Source organism: Pseudomyrmex gracilis, unplaced genomic scaffold (genome assembly GCF_002006095.1).
Source record: "Pseudomyrmex gracilis isolate BER0280 unplaced genomic scaffold, ASM200609v1 scaffold_70, whole genome shotgun sequence".
In the NCBI taxonomy this organism is placed as follows: Eukaryota; Metazoa; Arthropoda; class Insecta; order Hymenoptera; family Formicidae; genus Pseudomyrmex; species Pseudomyrmex gracilis.
The window spans coordinates 1-16,719 of NW_018020654.1; the positions used below are offsets into that span (position 1 = coordinate 1).

Here is a 16,719-nt window from a genome sequence, read left to right on the forward strand (position 1 = left end):
CTCCTTCTACCTGCCTACGAGAGATGTTATAGTCATTCTGGGACATCCTGTATATTTATATTGAGAAATTTTTTTACAATATATATACAATATATTTTAATCAAAATATGTTTATGTACAACGTTAATAATTTAATTTCTTTCAATTCATAAATAATGTCTGAAAATTTTTAATAATTTTTATTACTTAATAATAGATTTTCAAAATAAAAATGTTTCTTGTTAAATGATACAATCAAAGTAAAATTAAAAATAAATAAATTTTAATTATTTTTAATAAATAATTCATCAGTTTTTTACTGTACGTATACATTACAGAAACTTACGATGAAGCGATAAAAAAGTTAAAAATTTTGGAATCAAAAAGTCACGCCTTTTCGACTGATTGCGACGAACACGCTAAAGAGAGAGCAATGCAAATAAAAAAAAATTACGAAGTGAAAAAAATAATAGAAAATCCTAAAAAAATTCAAGAACTCTTAAATGTTCCCGACCTTGAAAATAGTCCTGAAGAATCCATGGAAAGATACTGTGACTGTAAAACAAAAAAAATAATAATAATTGCAATTCGCATTAAGTTATTGATATTGGAAAATATTTCTTATACATTTTTGTACTTTGCAGCGTCTAGTTCTTCATCGCATTCATTACACAAATTGAGCAGAAAACATAATAAAACACGACAAAAAACATTAGAAAAGAATAAGAAGTTTATAGTAAATAAAAGACGTAAATACTTCTTGAGTATATAATTTTATTAATGTATTTACAATTTTTATTGCAGATAATATTAATTAAATGTTTATTGTTTTAGATATGCCTCGCAAAAATAATAAGCTTTTAGATTCCCCGAAACAACAACAGGTTGCTTCGTCGGAATGTGAAGAAATTTTGGAAAATAGAATGAGCACACGTGAAGAAAACTATCAAAATGAAACCAATGAATCTACAACACAAAGTAAGTGTAAATATTTTTTCTGAGTATATAAATTTTTCAATTCTATTTATAATTATTTTATTGCAGATAATATTAATTTAATGTTTGTTTTTTTAGATATACTTCATGAAGATGAAATCGGAAATTCTGGACATACTTCAGCTTCAAATTTATTTTCATCGGTGACAACAAAAATACATTCCCTAAACAAGGCTTTGTTACCAAATCAATTTGATGAAGACGGTAAAAAAAGTTATTTAGAAATTATTTACATATTTATATTAATAATAATAAATAAAACAGACCTGCAAGTTTAAAGATGTTAAAAGTTGTTTGAAAATTGATCGTGGTTTCTTACGCAATTTTGTGCGCTAAACACGAATCTGGCTTCAGAAATTGTCTATCACGTCAGGTTTTTGAGATAAATAAAATGGCGATTTTAAATATATTCATAAAAATATTACAGAGAAAGCAACAAAAAAAGCAACAATTTTTTACTGTTTAGTTCCCTTGAATGTTTCTATTTTTATTGTTTTTATTTTAAATGTAGATATAAAAAGAACAATAATAAAGGCTTATCAAAGCCAAAGTTTACAATTAACACAAATTCATAGTGAACTGTTAGAAATAAAAAAGTTGCTAAAAGACTTGCCGAAAATAACACAAAGGGATGAGCAAGCCACAATGTCGGTGCAACGAAAACGGAAGCTGGAAATCGCACCTATGCAGAATATGGAGGAATTTGTTGCATTAGAAGAAAAGCTGCATAATAATCAAATCTTTCGCGAAGAACTTGTATGTTTATATTAAACATTAATAAAATTGTCATAGTTTTATTGATATATCTGCTCTAATAATGATGTGATTGTTTTATTTTTCAGAAACACGATATGTATAATATTATTGATACAGATGCTTCGATATCGCGAATTGTCACAAATATTATAAAAAAATATGTAAGCCGGGCTGTAATAATAGGATTTACAGCAGTAAAGCAAATTACCGGCAAAAAAGTATTTGTGAATACAAACTTCTGTAAATGTATAAGAGGTAACATATTATACAATATTATATAATATATAATACTAATATGTATTATATAATATATATCATACTATGAATATTTTTATGTATTTTATGTATATTTATATACATAAAAACAGGGTGAGTCTAATAAAATGTCTAATAAAAATAGAGTAAGTCTAATAAAATGATTAGCACGTTTTTTTCAAAAAAACGATTAGAGATGGAGAAAAACATCCGTTATCAAAATTGTAAGAGATTACGAGAGATACTATATATGGTGACTTTAAGTGATCTTTAAAATTTTTTTCACTTTATCAATCAAAACTTTTTCTTTTTTTAACTGGAAAGAGATACTTTTGAGTCACTTTGTCGATACTTCAAAAAAAAATAAAAAATAAAAAAAAAAACGCAAAAACGCAAAAACTATTTGTTATTCTTCTATCATATTTCCTCGAGTGATAGAATGGTAAAGATAAGCTAGCTTTTTCACTCTTCTTTTTCCAAGTATTCCAAGCTTTCCACGAAGATTAATAGAGTATTATCAACAGAGTGGCTTAAAAATATCCTCTTCCATTAAAAAAAAGAAATGTTTGATTGTTAAAGTAAAAAAAATGTTTAAAGGTCATTCAAGGTCACTATAGTATGTCCCCCTTAATATCTTACAAGTTTGATAATAGATATTTTTCTTTATCTCTAACCGAGAAAAAAGTGCTGACCATTTTATCAGACTTACCTTGTATATATCATATTATATTATGACTGATTTTATGTATATACATATACATATATTTATTATATTCAATAAGTTGTTTTATTAATGTTACATTAATTGCAGAAGCAATTGAAGATGAATTTTCTTTAATCAATATGGCAAGTTTGAAAGATAAAGATTTTATCGAGGCTCTCAGAACAGTTATTAACAACGCAAAAGACTGGGAGGGTCAACGACTTTTCCGAAAAAAAAAAAAAAATATAAAAATTAAAAAATTGAAAAAAAATACAAGTGGCGTTAATTAAAAATATATCTATTATTATATTATTTGTCTTAAACATTAAAAATATATTATTATATTATTCGTTTTTATCATTAAAAATATATTGTTATATATTGTTATATATTGTTATATAATTATGTATTGTTTATAGTTTTTAAAAAATACTCATAATTTTCAGAATAAATCATTTGTTAAATTTAAAAATATGCATTTATTAATTATTACTTCGAATGCGGTGATAAGAACATCCGATCTACATCTGGTTGCCTGATTGGAGCCTAATCTGGCAGCCTGATCAGGACCTAATCCATTTGCCTGATCAGGATCGAATCTGGCAGCTTGATCAGGGCCATTTGATACGTAGCGTTACATACCGCACAGGGCCCTTATTAGAGCACCGGATCCGGACCTGATTTGGAAGTAGGGCAAGCCATATGTGGATCTGATGAGGGCCCTACGAAAATTTCTACTCGGGATCGAATCGTCGCTCTCCTCGGTCTCGTTGTAATCCAAATCGATCTTCGACGACACCTCGACACTCGTGCCGAAATTTTGAAACGTCACGATCGCAAAACACGCTGCTAGAAGAATCGTTCGCATCTTCGTTGTTTGCTCGCTGATACACGCGGGGCGATACTGCGATGTGATTTTTCATAAAAAACAAATCTTATAGCAATATGCAACATATCTCCAAGGAAGGGATAAAGACTCCAGCCGGATGTGTATACGTAGTAATGACAATCATTATCGAAGAAAATTACAACGACCTCCGTACGTCCAACTTGTAAAACAGAAATCGCGAGGAAGACAGGCGGACGAATATATATTTTTCTCAAAAGAGTTCGAACCGCGATGTGTTTTTTTTAATTGCTTCCTCCGAGAGATCAATATCGCTCGCGCGAGGTTCGCGAGTAAATGCGCAGCTGATAATTAATGGGAAGATCGTCTACGTGTGTGTGCGTGTGTGTGTGTGTGTGTGTAGGTAGGTAAACAATAGAACACATATAAGCAATATTAATCAAATTAATGAAAACAAAACAGAGCAGTATACGTAGTGCGCTTCACAGTAGCACTTAAATGCTATCTCATAAAGAGAAGAGAGAAATGCCAATTTCTGCGGAGAAGAGTCCTAAAAAGCAAAGTGCACTTTTGTGCCGAACAAAGCGTAATAAAGGTTTCATTGTGAAGGACTCAACGGAGAGGGTACGAGATGAATGCTCATGAATGACATTATCTCGCGCCTGTTACGCGATGAGTAAAGTGCTCTCTCGCTCTAAAATGCACCCCCCTCCGTGTTGTGTTGCCCCGTTTGCAGTCGACACATTAGCGCTAAAGTAATTTCGAATCTTGTCACCCTCTACGTTTTGGTTAAATCTCAGCGCAAACAAAGGGCGAGAGAGGCCTCATTGAAATTCATTAAATCTCTCGTTTGCCCCTTTCTCTCTCGCAAAACTGTGTGCGATATTTTCCCCGATCGTCGTCTACACTTTATATCTTCTTTTATAAAGTCGCGACGTTGAAGAAGCTTTCAAGTAAGTATAAAAAATACCGGAGCAATTACATTTACTGACGCTTTTAATCAAGAATAATTGCTGTGTAATTAATAAATTACAGAGATTCCAACAAAGTGTCTCTCTCTCTCTCTCTCTCTCTCTCTCTCTCTCTTTCTCTTTCTTTCTCTTTTTTTTCGGTTTACCTGCAATATTTCGCGTCCCGCGTATAACGCGATGAATCATCCGCGGCAGGCGTTAACCGTTCGTGCCCGGCGAACGTCGCGGGCGCGCTCGCAAGTCGTTCGTGCGCCAACGACGCAATTATGCGACGGTGCAACAGCGAATCGTCAGACGACCGCAGGATATCGCGCCGCGCATTACGTAAATCTCCTTTGTATAAAAGAATCGACGTTACGAGACCGTCCAGGATCGTCACGGTCGCGCACAATGACGTAGAATCCTCATTATCAACTATCTCTCTCTCTCGGATATGCCGCTGCGACCGGAGAGATTTTTTATCCCTGGGAGGAGGCGAAACGCGGCAATTAATTTGAAACCGATTCCTACGTCCGGTTGTCTGTTGTTTCTCGGGAAAAAGTACATTCATCAATATAAATACGAACGATTGTGATCGTGACGCGGCTACGTCGTTAAAAAATACCGAACAAAGCGGCAGCTTCCGTCGCTGCTTCTGCAATTAAACCTCGCGCGTGTTGTAAAAATGTGCGCTTATCTCTCTTCTTATTTTCTCTCTCTCTCTCTCTCTTTCTCTCTTTCTCTCAAAACTAACTCGCGCGGTTCCCCAGACGCGCCTCTCTCTCGGCTGGATTTCGCGAACAGACGCTGTGTTGATGAAGCGCGGAAAACGGAGCGCCTAATGTAGCGTGCCTAATCGCGCTCGCATTATTGGGGGAATCACCGTAGGTGCTCCCGCAGACGCGGATCTTGACAGTGTAAATACGCGGTAAATTAATGTTCCACGGCAAGGCCGCGCCTGTTGTCTGTTTCCGCGCGCACAAGAAACGCGCGCGCCTCACAAAGAGTCATTATTCGTGTTGCTGAACAACAACGTGTAACAGCGAAAATAAACAAGCGTAAATTCCAGATAGAACGTTTTTACGACCGAAAAGAAGGGAAACCTGCAATATAACAGTCAAATAAAAACGCGCTTTAATTGGCGGTGTGCAGCACGTTTAAATGTTCAGCAATTCGCGCAACATTTTTGCTTGCATTTTTGTGAGAAAAAAATACATTCCATCTGTTTTATTTGAGTGTTTTTTTTACACAGATTTGCGAAAAACGTATATTAATAATTTGAAGACGTGTGTGTGTGTGTGTGTAAAAGACTATATAAAAAAATATTTATAAAAAAAAAATAAAAAAGATACCGAAACACACATTTTTTACAACGTTAATCATTCTAAGATAAAGAGACATTAATTTTCTCACGTAACATTTGCACGACTGCGGGCACGAATACAGGGGACTCGCTTACAATGTGACATATGGCTTTGACGAACGGCTTCCGAGAAAACAGAAACTTCTTCTTCTTCTTCTCGTGGCGCGCGCGCGCGCGCGCTCGCACCCTTCCTTTCGCCACGAATAAAGGATCGCCAGAAATAACCGAGCGAGCGGCTCTCGAAACGAGCCTTCGTCCTGAAAAGAACGACGTTTTAACGGCTGTTTTCGTAGAGTCACGGCAAGCTGGAGGATGCGTGCGGACACAAAAGCAACAACAACATGTATAGACAGAAAGTTTTTTTTTTTTCTTTATTTATCGCTCGTAACGCCCGCGGTTTTGTACATTTATAATATCTCTTATGCTACACGTCAAATTATGTACACAGAATTCTCTTTAATTTAGGCGTGACGCGCGGCTCGTATACTCGTGTGATATGGAACGCGATGCTCTTTTCTTGTAATTGTAATATTTAAATATACAGATGGCGCGGAACGTCACTTTGTGTCGAACAAGAAATGACAGTTCGATCGATCGACGAGAGTGGCAACTGCTTGAACCAAAAATAAATGACAGAGCGTTGTTGCAGAGCTCGAGCGACAGATTGAAATAGGGATCGGAACTGTTTGAACGTTTAAGAGAAAATTCTGATTCGAATCTGTCGCTCGAACTCTAATTAACAAAGTGTTGCCATTTATTCTTCTGTCAAACAGTTGCTTCTCTCGTCGATCGATCGATCGATCAAACCGTTTCATTTCTCGCTACCGAGTATCGACACATAATGTGCATTCCGCAACAATATTATTATATACAAACTTACAAAAAACGAATATTGGCACAAAACATACACACACGTGGGCAAGCAAAGCGCCGTATCACATGGCTTAGATTCGTCGGGGAGAGGTTTTCTCCTTCTTTTTCGTTTTTTCGCCGCTTTCTCTACCGGTGACACAGGTTTCCGAAAACGGAATTGGCAGTGCACAATGGACGCACACGCTTACCGGTTTTGGTAATCACACTGGGCGACGTTACGTCGAACAGTCGAGCGCCTAAACACGTGCGGCGCGACGTTAATTGAATTTCAGTCTTAACTTTTACAGTACGAGTCACATTCACGGGATTTTTTTATAATAATAATGTGTTTATTCACTATAAAAAGTGTCTCGTAGATGTAGACGTTATTTCTAAAGTCGATGCCAGATCAGTCGTAAATTGCGAAAAAAGTTCGTGTATTCACAGAAACGAGTTTTTCGTGAATTACTAGCGAGCGAATTGCGAATCGCGCGAATAATTAACGCGCGCATTTGTTTCACTAGTTTTAAGAAATATTTTTCGAAATTGAATTTTTTTATCCTACGTGTAAGATCGTAAAAACGTTTGAGGAAAAACTGTATTTTTTTTTTCGTATTTTTTTTCTTTTTTTTACGCAACGGAACTCTCCGTTATTTGTGATATTGTTGACGATATACGTATTTATGTCTATAGAAATACAATTCACATTTATACAATTAGTGATATCACACAGCAATATTAAATTATTCTGAAGTTTGGCAATTGCAAAGTTGAACAAGCAATATACATATATATATATTATACGCTAAAATCGATTATCTGTACATGACTTCTATGAAGTATCAAGTTGTACAAATTAATTAATTTAAGTACTAAAACAGTATATGTACAAACATTTTCCTTCACATTGGCGCCATATTTTGATATTCGAATGAAATTCGTCGCTCGATAATACAAAAAGTGTCTCCGTGCATTATATTTTTACAAAAGTTTTAATTTTAAACGTACTGTATTATACAACATCTCTCATTCAGATAATATTAAAAGAAAAAAAATTATTTTTTTTATATTAAATGCATAACATATATAATGCATGATATGACATGACGTGTTATTACACAATTATATAAAATATTAAAAGTGTAGTAAAATGTGCAGAGACGCTTTTTGGACTAATTGCATACCGAAATGCAATTCAAAACACTTAAAAAAAAAAAAAAGTCTTTCGATACTCGACATGTTCAATTAAACATATCGCGTTAATTGAGTGTGAAAGTCTTGCAAGCAGATAATTAATTGACTAAACGTCGGTCTCTCCTCGGCCGACATGGCCCAGCAATACGCCATCACTGCGAACAGCTCATCCGGACAGTTTATCGGCTGCGCCAGTCTGTAACCGTCTCTGAGGTAGGACGCCATTTCGAAGGGATCCACTTCTACGTAAGGCTGTTGCGCTAGTGTCGTCAACTCCCATAATAAAACACCAAATGCCCACTGTGCGAAATCAGATAGAAATGTGTAATTGATAGGCGATACATAATTAATTAATTAATTAATTAATTATATGTCACACTCACGACATCGGAAGCTGTGGTAAACGTTTTGTTGAGTAAACTCTCTATCGCTAGCCACTTGATGGGACGATTCTCGTTGTCGCCGAGGCAGTGATAGTCTTGCGGGAACAGATCTCTAGCCAGAGCATTATCCGTGATCTGTACCCTCAAGTCGTCGTCAACACTGGAAGAGAGAACAATTAAACTTGAAACAATTATACTTGTTGTGTGTCGCGAAACACACAATAACGATACGTTTAGCTTGGATAAAAGTTCCAAAGTTAAATCATCGAAGGATGCAATATGTGTATCTTGTTAATAAAAAAAATATACATATATAATAATTTATCGTTATCTTATATACGTACACGCAATTTCTCGCGGCCAGATCTTTGTGAATAAGCCTCTTTCTGTGAAGATACTGTACACCTTTGGCAGCTTGTAGCGCCATTTCGACGACTTCTTGCGTGGTAAGAGCCCTCGGAGGACCTTCGCTACTTGACTTGCATTTTACCAAGAATCTCTTCATGTTTCTGTAGCCCGTGTGCGGATACAGCAGAAACGGCGCGCTTCTGTCCTCGATCGAAACACCGAGGACTGGAAGCAACGCTGGATGACTTAGCCCGTAGAGAGCTAAACCTTCTCGCAGAAGAAGAGCCACCTTTTCAAAAAAAAAAAAAAAAAAAAAAAAAGTTAACATTATCTCAACGTCACGTTATCTCGAAGTTGCATTATCTTTGAGATAAAAACTTTTTGTTTTCTCTCAAAAAACAATTGCTTAAATAAAATTTAACTTACTTGAGATTGTGACGCGTGCTCGGCGGCAGTTTTTACAAGCACATCTCTCGGAGCCAGAGCACCCTCCTCGTGATAACTACCCCTGTACACGCGTCCGAACGTTCCTTCCAACTCGACACTGAGAAGACGCACTCTGCATCTGTAATAGCAGAGAGAATACGTTACCACTTTTTGCTTCGCGTCATTTACATTACTTAAGAATTTTGTCTATGTTGTTATTTATAGAAACAAGATATTTTTTGTTTTTCCAAATCTTTCTGTCATTACGTAACACGCAAATAAATAATTAATTAATTTTTAATTGGTTTTGAGAAAAATTATTTCACAATCGCGACAATTTTACCTTTGCACGGTGATTTCCTGTATCCTTTCGTGCAACTCTCTGCTAGGACGATCGTCGAATCTCCTGTAGGACGATCCCGATGCGGCGGACGTAGGTGGAGGTGTTTCCGGCGACAAAAACGTTTGCGCGGGTCCCACACCGGTGCCTCTTTCTATGCTGCACGCCGAGCTGAGACCTCTGGATTCTCTGGAATTTCGTACGCGATTGCGAGGTGAGATTTTTTCTGGAACTTGTTGAAGATTCCCGCGGTTTCTTTTCACAGCGGTTTGTTCTCACTTACTGAAGGGGATCTCGATGTCTTCCGGTCTTCTTGTAGGAAGACCGAGCGTAGTAAGAGACGACGAAGACGATAATGAGCATGATAAAAGCGAGCGCGCAACCGATCGCCGTGTAAAAGATCTCGCCGCCGGTGGTGTAGTCCGAGGCGGCGACCAGAACCTCCTCGGGCTGTCGGGTGTAGCTCTTGTCCTTCAGACAGATCTTCTTGCGCTTGAACTCCAGATTGGTGATGTTTCTCGTCGACAGGGTGACGTTTATCCGGAGCGTGAGATCGACTTCCGCGTCGTATGGTCCGCAGTGCAGCGACAGGGCCCACGTTTGCTGACGGCCGACGGGTATGTCGCCGGTTTGAGAAATGTTCAACGAGGTGCTCAGAACCGACGGATTGCTGATGTCCACGGCCATAATGTACGGCAACTGGAAGTCGATCGAGATTTCGAATGTTTTTTACGACCGGCCAATTATTTAACGAAGATTTCTCTGCGATTTTAAAAGCTTTTTGCGAACTTGCGAAGTCAAAAAACTGCCAAGAACTTTTCTTTTGGTTTTCTTTTTTTTTTTTTTTTTGTTTTAATGTAGAATATGTGATTTTATTTGCGGCATTTTCAATTTACAAACACCGTGTACAGTCGTTGAAAACGTTCCAATAACCGGACGCGCACCAATGACCGAATATTTATCGAAGAAAATAAATTATTAGACGCGCAAACATAGTAAACGCAACGCAATGTTTTAAATATTTTGAAAAAATATGCTCTTAAATATTACTTTCTAACTCTTTGCGCGCAAACACTTCGTTATAATTATTTCTTTAATAAATGTAGACGCTTCTCCGGTCATTGGAACACTTACTTTACCTACTTAAGCGAGACGAGAGCGGGATGGGATAAATGATCGAAAAACAAAGCGAGAGAAGGCGGCGCTCGGGGCTTGCATCTCACGAGGAAGTCGAGATAGATAGCACAGATGAAACAATGCCGAAGGACGTAAGGTTCGGTACTGTATACCGCCTTCGTAATCTCGAGAACGTTGAACCTTTCTATAATCGTGGACGTACCATTCTCGGAAGACAATTTGCGCTCAGCGAGAGCAAAGTGAGTCCAAGAGAACAAGAGAGGCGGGGGAGAGAAGGAGGGAAGAAGGAGGAGGAGGTGGAGGAGGAAGAGAAGAGAGAAGAAGAAGAAGAAAAAGAAGAGGAGGAGACCGCGAGTGGAAGCGAGAGCTGGGACGCGATGCAGAAGCGAGCTCGCAGCTGATTACTAGCTCTCGCGGTGATGATCGGTTCTCGGCTAGCCACGCGGAGAAGTACTTCTCGTCAACCTGTAGGCTTGTCGCTACTGCTATTCGCCGCGCCGTTGCGGTCTTTTACGTCCGCGAAGACGGCGAATTGCCGTATACTACGTGGCTAGGCAGTTCTCCGACCGAGGATGAACAAGTAAATTCCAGTTAAAACCTCGGACGGGGACACAAGAGATGCGAAACTGTTTCGCAACAACGTTCCCCGCGGACACGCGAGGGAGAGACGCGAAATGAGATGGGATTTCACCTCGCAATAATTTTCAGTCGGCACATCTTTTTTGCACATCGTTACGTACGATATATATATATATAGAAATAATAATAAGAGACATGTGAATTTTTTGAGATCGAAAGATTGCAAACACATCGCAGTGGAATGGAAAAATTATGGAATGGTATCTCTTTAACCATCTGCATTTCTGACGGAAATTATTCGACCGTGACAGATGGCGTATAAAACGGAAACACGCACGCTCGCACGAGAAAGAAATGTTCTCTCGCGCGATATTGTGACTCGCCGCTTTTGTGACTTAGTCGCGGAAGATGTCAATGTTCGCGTGGCAACTTTTGATGTAACTTTTCGCATTTCCTTCACAACTCGCCTTCACAATGAAACCTTTCTCTCGTTAATTTTCGAATCGGCCATATGGTTTGTTCTCGAGAGACGCGCGTGTGTGACGAGCGTGAGAGGGAAAATTGCAACTCGCTATACAAATACCCGCGCGACGAATATCCGATCGAAAATTGAACGTCTAACGCACAGCGCCGCGCGTCAGAGAAAGAGACACGAGAGAGAGAGAGAGAGAGAGAGAGAGAGAGAGAGAGAGAGAAAGAGAGAGAGAGAGAAGATTCTCCGATAATTCGACGTACAACGGATCGCGTCCGGAAACCGCTTTATCAGAAGAGACGACGCAATTCCCCCCGCGTTTGACAGACAGGCGCGCTTGGTTTAAGTACCATTCAGGCCGCTCGGTTTTGTCGCGGAGGTGACGGATGTCTTCGCGTCGCTCGTCAAGTCTCTTTCTCCTCTCTCTCCTCTATCTCTCTCCTCATTTTCCTCCTTCTTCTCTCCGCCGCTCTCTGGAACCTATATATTCGCCTCTCACACATCGAGACTGAACTGTGAAAGAAGTGGCTGGACCACTTTGTCCCTGGATCTCCGCGTTCTTTTTTTTTTTTTTTTTTTGTTTTCCGCGCATCGCCGACGAGTCAATCGGACACCCCGTCGCATTCTGTCCACTTTTCGCCGCCACTTTGTCAATGTATCACGGATGATATTGACGGGCGAGATGTGGCGGCGCCGCGCAAAGTTGCCTCTCGCCAGTGACTCATATTGCTATTACTACGTCTATTACCACGGGAAAGAGAGAAAGAAAGAGGGAAGTCTGGTTTTGATTTTATAAAACCACATGAATATGCAACCGCGCGATTCTCACCGTCATAACTATCGCCCGGCGTCAGCTGCGTAGTAGTTACATTAAGAGTAACATAAAATTAATTCGCGCGGCGGGAAGTCCGTCAGTTATTTATTCAAGCCAAAAGCTTGTGATCAGCATGTGGGAACATTATTTAAAAAATCTAAATAAAAAGAGAGATTGATACAAAAAAAAAAAAAAAACAATAAAGAGGAAGAGGAAACGCGCTTTTGATTAAAAAGTAAAATTAAGCAGAAAAAAAAAATTAATTGCTTCTTGAGAAATAACATCGTGCAATTTCCCATCGTCACATCAGAACGGACGCTCGTTGTGTTTCATTTTCGTGTTATTTATCGACACAGACCCGCGCGCGTCCATTGTAGCGTGCCGGGGGAACGGGAAAAGAAACGACATGCCTCGATAATCCTGATAAGTACAGCGCGGATCGTAAAAACACACGAGAGAGAGAGAAGCACGAATCAGAGTCGATCTAAAAGTCTCGAACCGGGTTGCGGCGTTGCGTTCGCTGAACTCGGAGAAAAACGATGTTGACGCGGATGAGATCCGTCTCCGAAATGTACGTCTTGTACGCGCGGTGACGCAAATTCCCGCGTTAACGAGCAATTTCTTCAGCCACAGAGGCGATTTTAAATCCCGACGAAGAAGAGCGCGAGGAGAGAGACGCGCAGGAAGAATGGCGGGAAAAATGAAAAAAAAAAAAAAAAAAAAGGAACACGAAATAAGAGAACGCAGAAACGCGCGCGCGCGCGCGCGACGAGACGAGAATATTGTGCACGTAAATATCTCGCACATGGATAATTCTCTCGTTTTCGCGCGACCGTCGCGTTATCTGTTCACTTTGTTCACACACCTTCCAATTCTCTCTGCGCTCGGTTCTTCCTTTTTTTTTTTTTTTTTTTTTAAGTATGAGGGATATCGCGACGCTCATAATATTAAGATACACGTGTATGTGTGTGCAACTCAATATGGTTTAAAGATAATTTAAATTAATGTTGAGGGGTGATATACACACGCGTGAAATTAATTGCATAATTGTTACAATATTTTACCGCAAAACTAACTTACCGGTCTACCGGCGAGATTTTCCCATATGAAATGGAGCTTGTGTATGGTCGGCGATACAGGAACAACAAACTTCATGGCGTATTCGTTTACAACACCTTCCCTCACGTAAAACAACTGCGCTTCCGGCAGTCCTGCAAAAACACAATATAAATTTATTTTTACGTGAATATCTCTTTCGAGATTGAACCGACGCGGTCGATTCTTGAAATAATCGAACAAAACGTGAAAGTAAAAAAAAACTCCACGCGAACCAACAAACACAAACTGCTCGAACACGCGTGAACAGAGTCAGTCGCTCATACAAAGCGCGACGGCGCTTTGCCAAACAGAGCAACAAATTGCCGCGTGATGCGCATTTGCTTCGCTGAATTTTTGTACCCGTCCCGAGAGACCCACACTTAGCGCGCATTATATGCTACCGGTAGGTCGACCCGAAGACCGGGAAGCGAAGGTTGCCGTACGGGAGCCGGGCAAGGTTAACGTGGGCGAAGAAGCCGGCCAAGAAAAGACGGAGAGTGTAGGTAAAAGAAGAGGAGAGAGGTCGCCGAAGGAAGAGGAACCGGGAGAGACACGGGCACACGTCGTGTACCCTCGGAAGAGGGTCTATTCCTTTGCCGGTTGTATCTGATAGCGCGCTTAACGAGGCACGAGTCGGATTTTTAAGTCACCCGAAGACAATGTGCCGGCGCGCTCTTGCTGCCCCCGCCGGTCGTGTCTTTGCTTTCAGAAGACTCGCCCGGCTCGCATACGGCGAGTCTCCCTCGCCTCGTTCTTTCTTGGTCTCCCTTGGCCTTTACCGGTTTTCTGCATCAGATATCGTATACCCACGACCTCCGTACCCACAGCCGTTTTCTACCTTCAAGCTCCTCTCTCTCCGTTATTTCTTCGCGAGCGCCCCCGCCGAGCGCTATAAAAAGGACGACGAACAGATCCCTCGCGCGCACACACACACACACAGTAGGGAAGTTTTCCCTTTTTGAAAATAATTTACCTCGGATCTCGAAAAAGCATATATGAATCTCGTAGACTACCTGCCACCGCTGTAAAAATCGATTTCTCAAGAACCTTCAAAAGGGGGAGAAGTGAAAGAAGGAAGAGGAAAAAAAGAGCCAACAAAAGCGACAGGTGCGCTTGTTGCCTTTGAACGGTTGAAGGATATGGCGAACATACTAGGTACAGACCTTTGCAAACAACGTTGTTATATTCCCCCTCCCCTCTCACTCTCTTTTCGTAAATTAGAAATCCACCACTTTACTCGACTAATGTATGCGACTCGACTTTGGAGGGATAAAGATCTAACGGATAGTAAATTAATTGCCTTTGTGCGCGTTTGTACAATCCACTTGGTCGTGTATACCCTCAACAGAGGGTCGTCTCTATTCGTAGTCATTAATCCGAGCCGGAGATCTTGCACTACAGTAAAGTCGGAAGGCAAAAAGCGTAATCCTTCTGACATCAAAGATAACTTCATTTGTCATCGTCTCTCTTCATCGTCGACGGAACGACGACGATCGCGAGTATGACCTCGTTACTGCGGTTTTTGCCGCGTCGCCTCTTATCTAGTCAAGAAGGGTGCTCGCGCGCGGAGACTCTTCACCACTCTTTTCCCCGGTTGCGATTATGCGGCAGGAAGTCGCTCGCGAGCTGAGTGGAAGCAAGTCGCAATGGATACCAAAAGATGCCTTTGATGTCTGGGTGTTGTACGCCTACCGCGCGCGAGCCCAGAAAGCGGACGGAGAAGTGCGAACTGGCTGGGAACGGGGGGGAGGGGGAGGGAGATTTAAAGCGAACGAGAGAGGAAAAAAAGCCCTTTCAGCGGAGGCGTCGACCCTTACCAAGCGATGCCAGACACAATTGTCACGAAGGATTCTACCGGGGATCCTATCTTTTTTTTCGCGGAGAAACTTGACGGCCTGCAACCACGTCTACGACGTCGTGTCTCGTTGTGTGTCGCTACCGCGTCCGTTCGGACTGAATATCGAGTTAGCGCCACTTTCGTCTTAGATAAAAGGCAAAGAGAATTTTTCTGACGGAGCACCGTTAAATTTGAAGCCCGACCCGGGTTTCTTTTTTTCTTCAGATACGAATCTGAGGTCCGCCCGTTGTGATGCGCGCGCCCCGCGATTGTATCTTTATGTCTTAATCTCAGAGAGAGTTTTCTCGTCGCGCGCGCGCGAGGGAGAAGAGCAGAAAACTTTCCGAGTTTTTTTTATACGTATACGAGATAACTCGCGCGACTTTAAAACGAGCGAGGGAAAAAAGGAGGATGAAAAATGAGCAGCGATAATAAAAAGATTATAGCGGGATCTCACGAAAAGTGATATCGCACTTTGAATGAAGTGAATTGTCGCAACGGCACAGTTCCCCACAGTTCGCTCGACTGCTGCGCGTTCGAAGATGACAATTCTAAAGATCTGCTGGTCCCTGGTCCCCGGGTTTATAGGACACAGACTGCGTAAAAGAAAACTAACGCGGTGCCGTGGAGAGCTAAAAAAACTTATTCTTCACACGCCACACGGTATTTCGTCCTGTCAAAATACGGGCATTGAGGTACGGGCGAACAATAGAACGAACGGATATTGTAAGAGGTGACGGTGAATAAAACACAGAAGTTGAGAAAGATCAGAGAATGTATTATCTCTGAAAAAACAGCAGATTACACAGACGACGAGTTCTCATTCAGGAATATTTAAAAAGGATCCGCAAGAATAGAGAAAACAATCTCTCGTATGCGAGAGAACCCGCGCGAAAATGAATCGAAACCCAAGGCGAATAAAAACAAACGGATGTGTGTCGCGGCGAAGGCGTGAAACCCTCCCCCGCTCTTCCCGTCCGCGAAATTCTCTCTCGGTGCAGCGGCGTGTCCCCCGCTGTCAAAATACGGTATTGAACGTGGTTGACGGGCGCAGCCTCGAGACCGGCCGCGCGAATAAAAGACCGGGGGTCCCGACTGCGAGATTGCGCAGAATCGCCTTGAGCAGGATCTCTCTCTCTCTCTCTTTCTCTCTTTCCGAACCACCAAACCGGGGGACCGGGGGTTGAGTTCTGTGTGGGTCAGAAACCCAACACCTCCTGAATATAAAATCCGGTACGCGTATAACGAGATCCACCCGTAAGCAAGGGAGAGAGAGGTTCTTAAATGGACGAAGAATCTGGAGCAGACATACATACGAGGCGGGTGAGTGAAAAAAAAAAAAAAAAAAAAAAAAAAAAAAAAAAAAAAAAAAAAGGGAAACGCAAAAGGG

At 40.7% G+C, this 16,719-nt stretch overlaps 1 protein-coding gene across 1 annotated transcript in view; it reads right to left on the reverse strand.

Annotated features, from left to right (window-relative positions):
* Positions 1 to 6,193: 6,193 nt before the first annotated feature.
* LOC109854586 (tyrosine-protein kinase Dnt-like) overlaps positions 6,194 to 16,719 on the reverse strand; it is a 23,808-nt gene continuing 13,282 nt past the window's right edge. The window contains exons 2-8 of the mRNA XM_020427822.1: positions 13,475 to 13,605; positions 9,676 to 10,091; positions 9,396 to 9,581; positions 9,053 to 9,191; positions 8,623 to 8,915; positions 8,279 to 8,438; positions 6,194 to 8,195 (exon numbers count right to left, since the gene is read on the reverse strand). Of these exons, the coding sequence (XP_020283411.1) occupies positions 7,947 to 8,195; positions 8,279 to 8,438; positions 8,623 to 8,915; positions 9,053 to 9,191; positions 9,396 to 9,581; positions 9,676 to 10,091; positions 13,475 to 13,605 (1,574 nt within the window). The 3' untranslated portion in view covers positions 6,194 to 7,946. The remainder of the gene's footprint in view (positions 8,196 to 8,278; positions 8,439 to 8,622; positions 8,916 to 9,052; positions 9,192 to 9,395; positions 9,582 to 9,675; positions 10,092 to 13,474; positions 13,606 to 16,719) is intronic.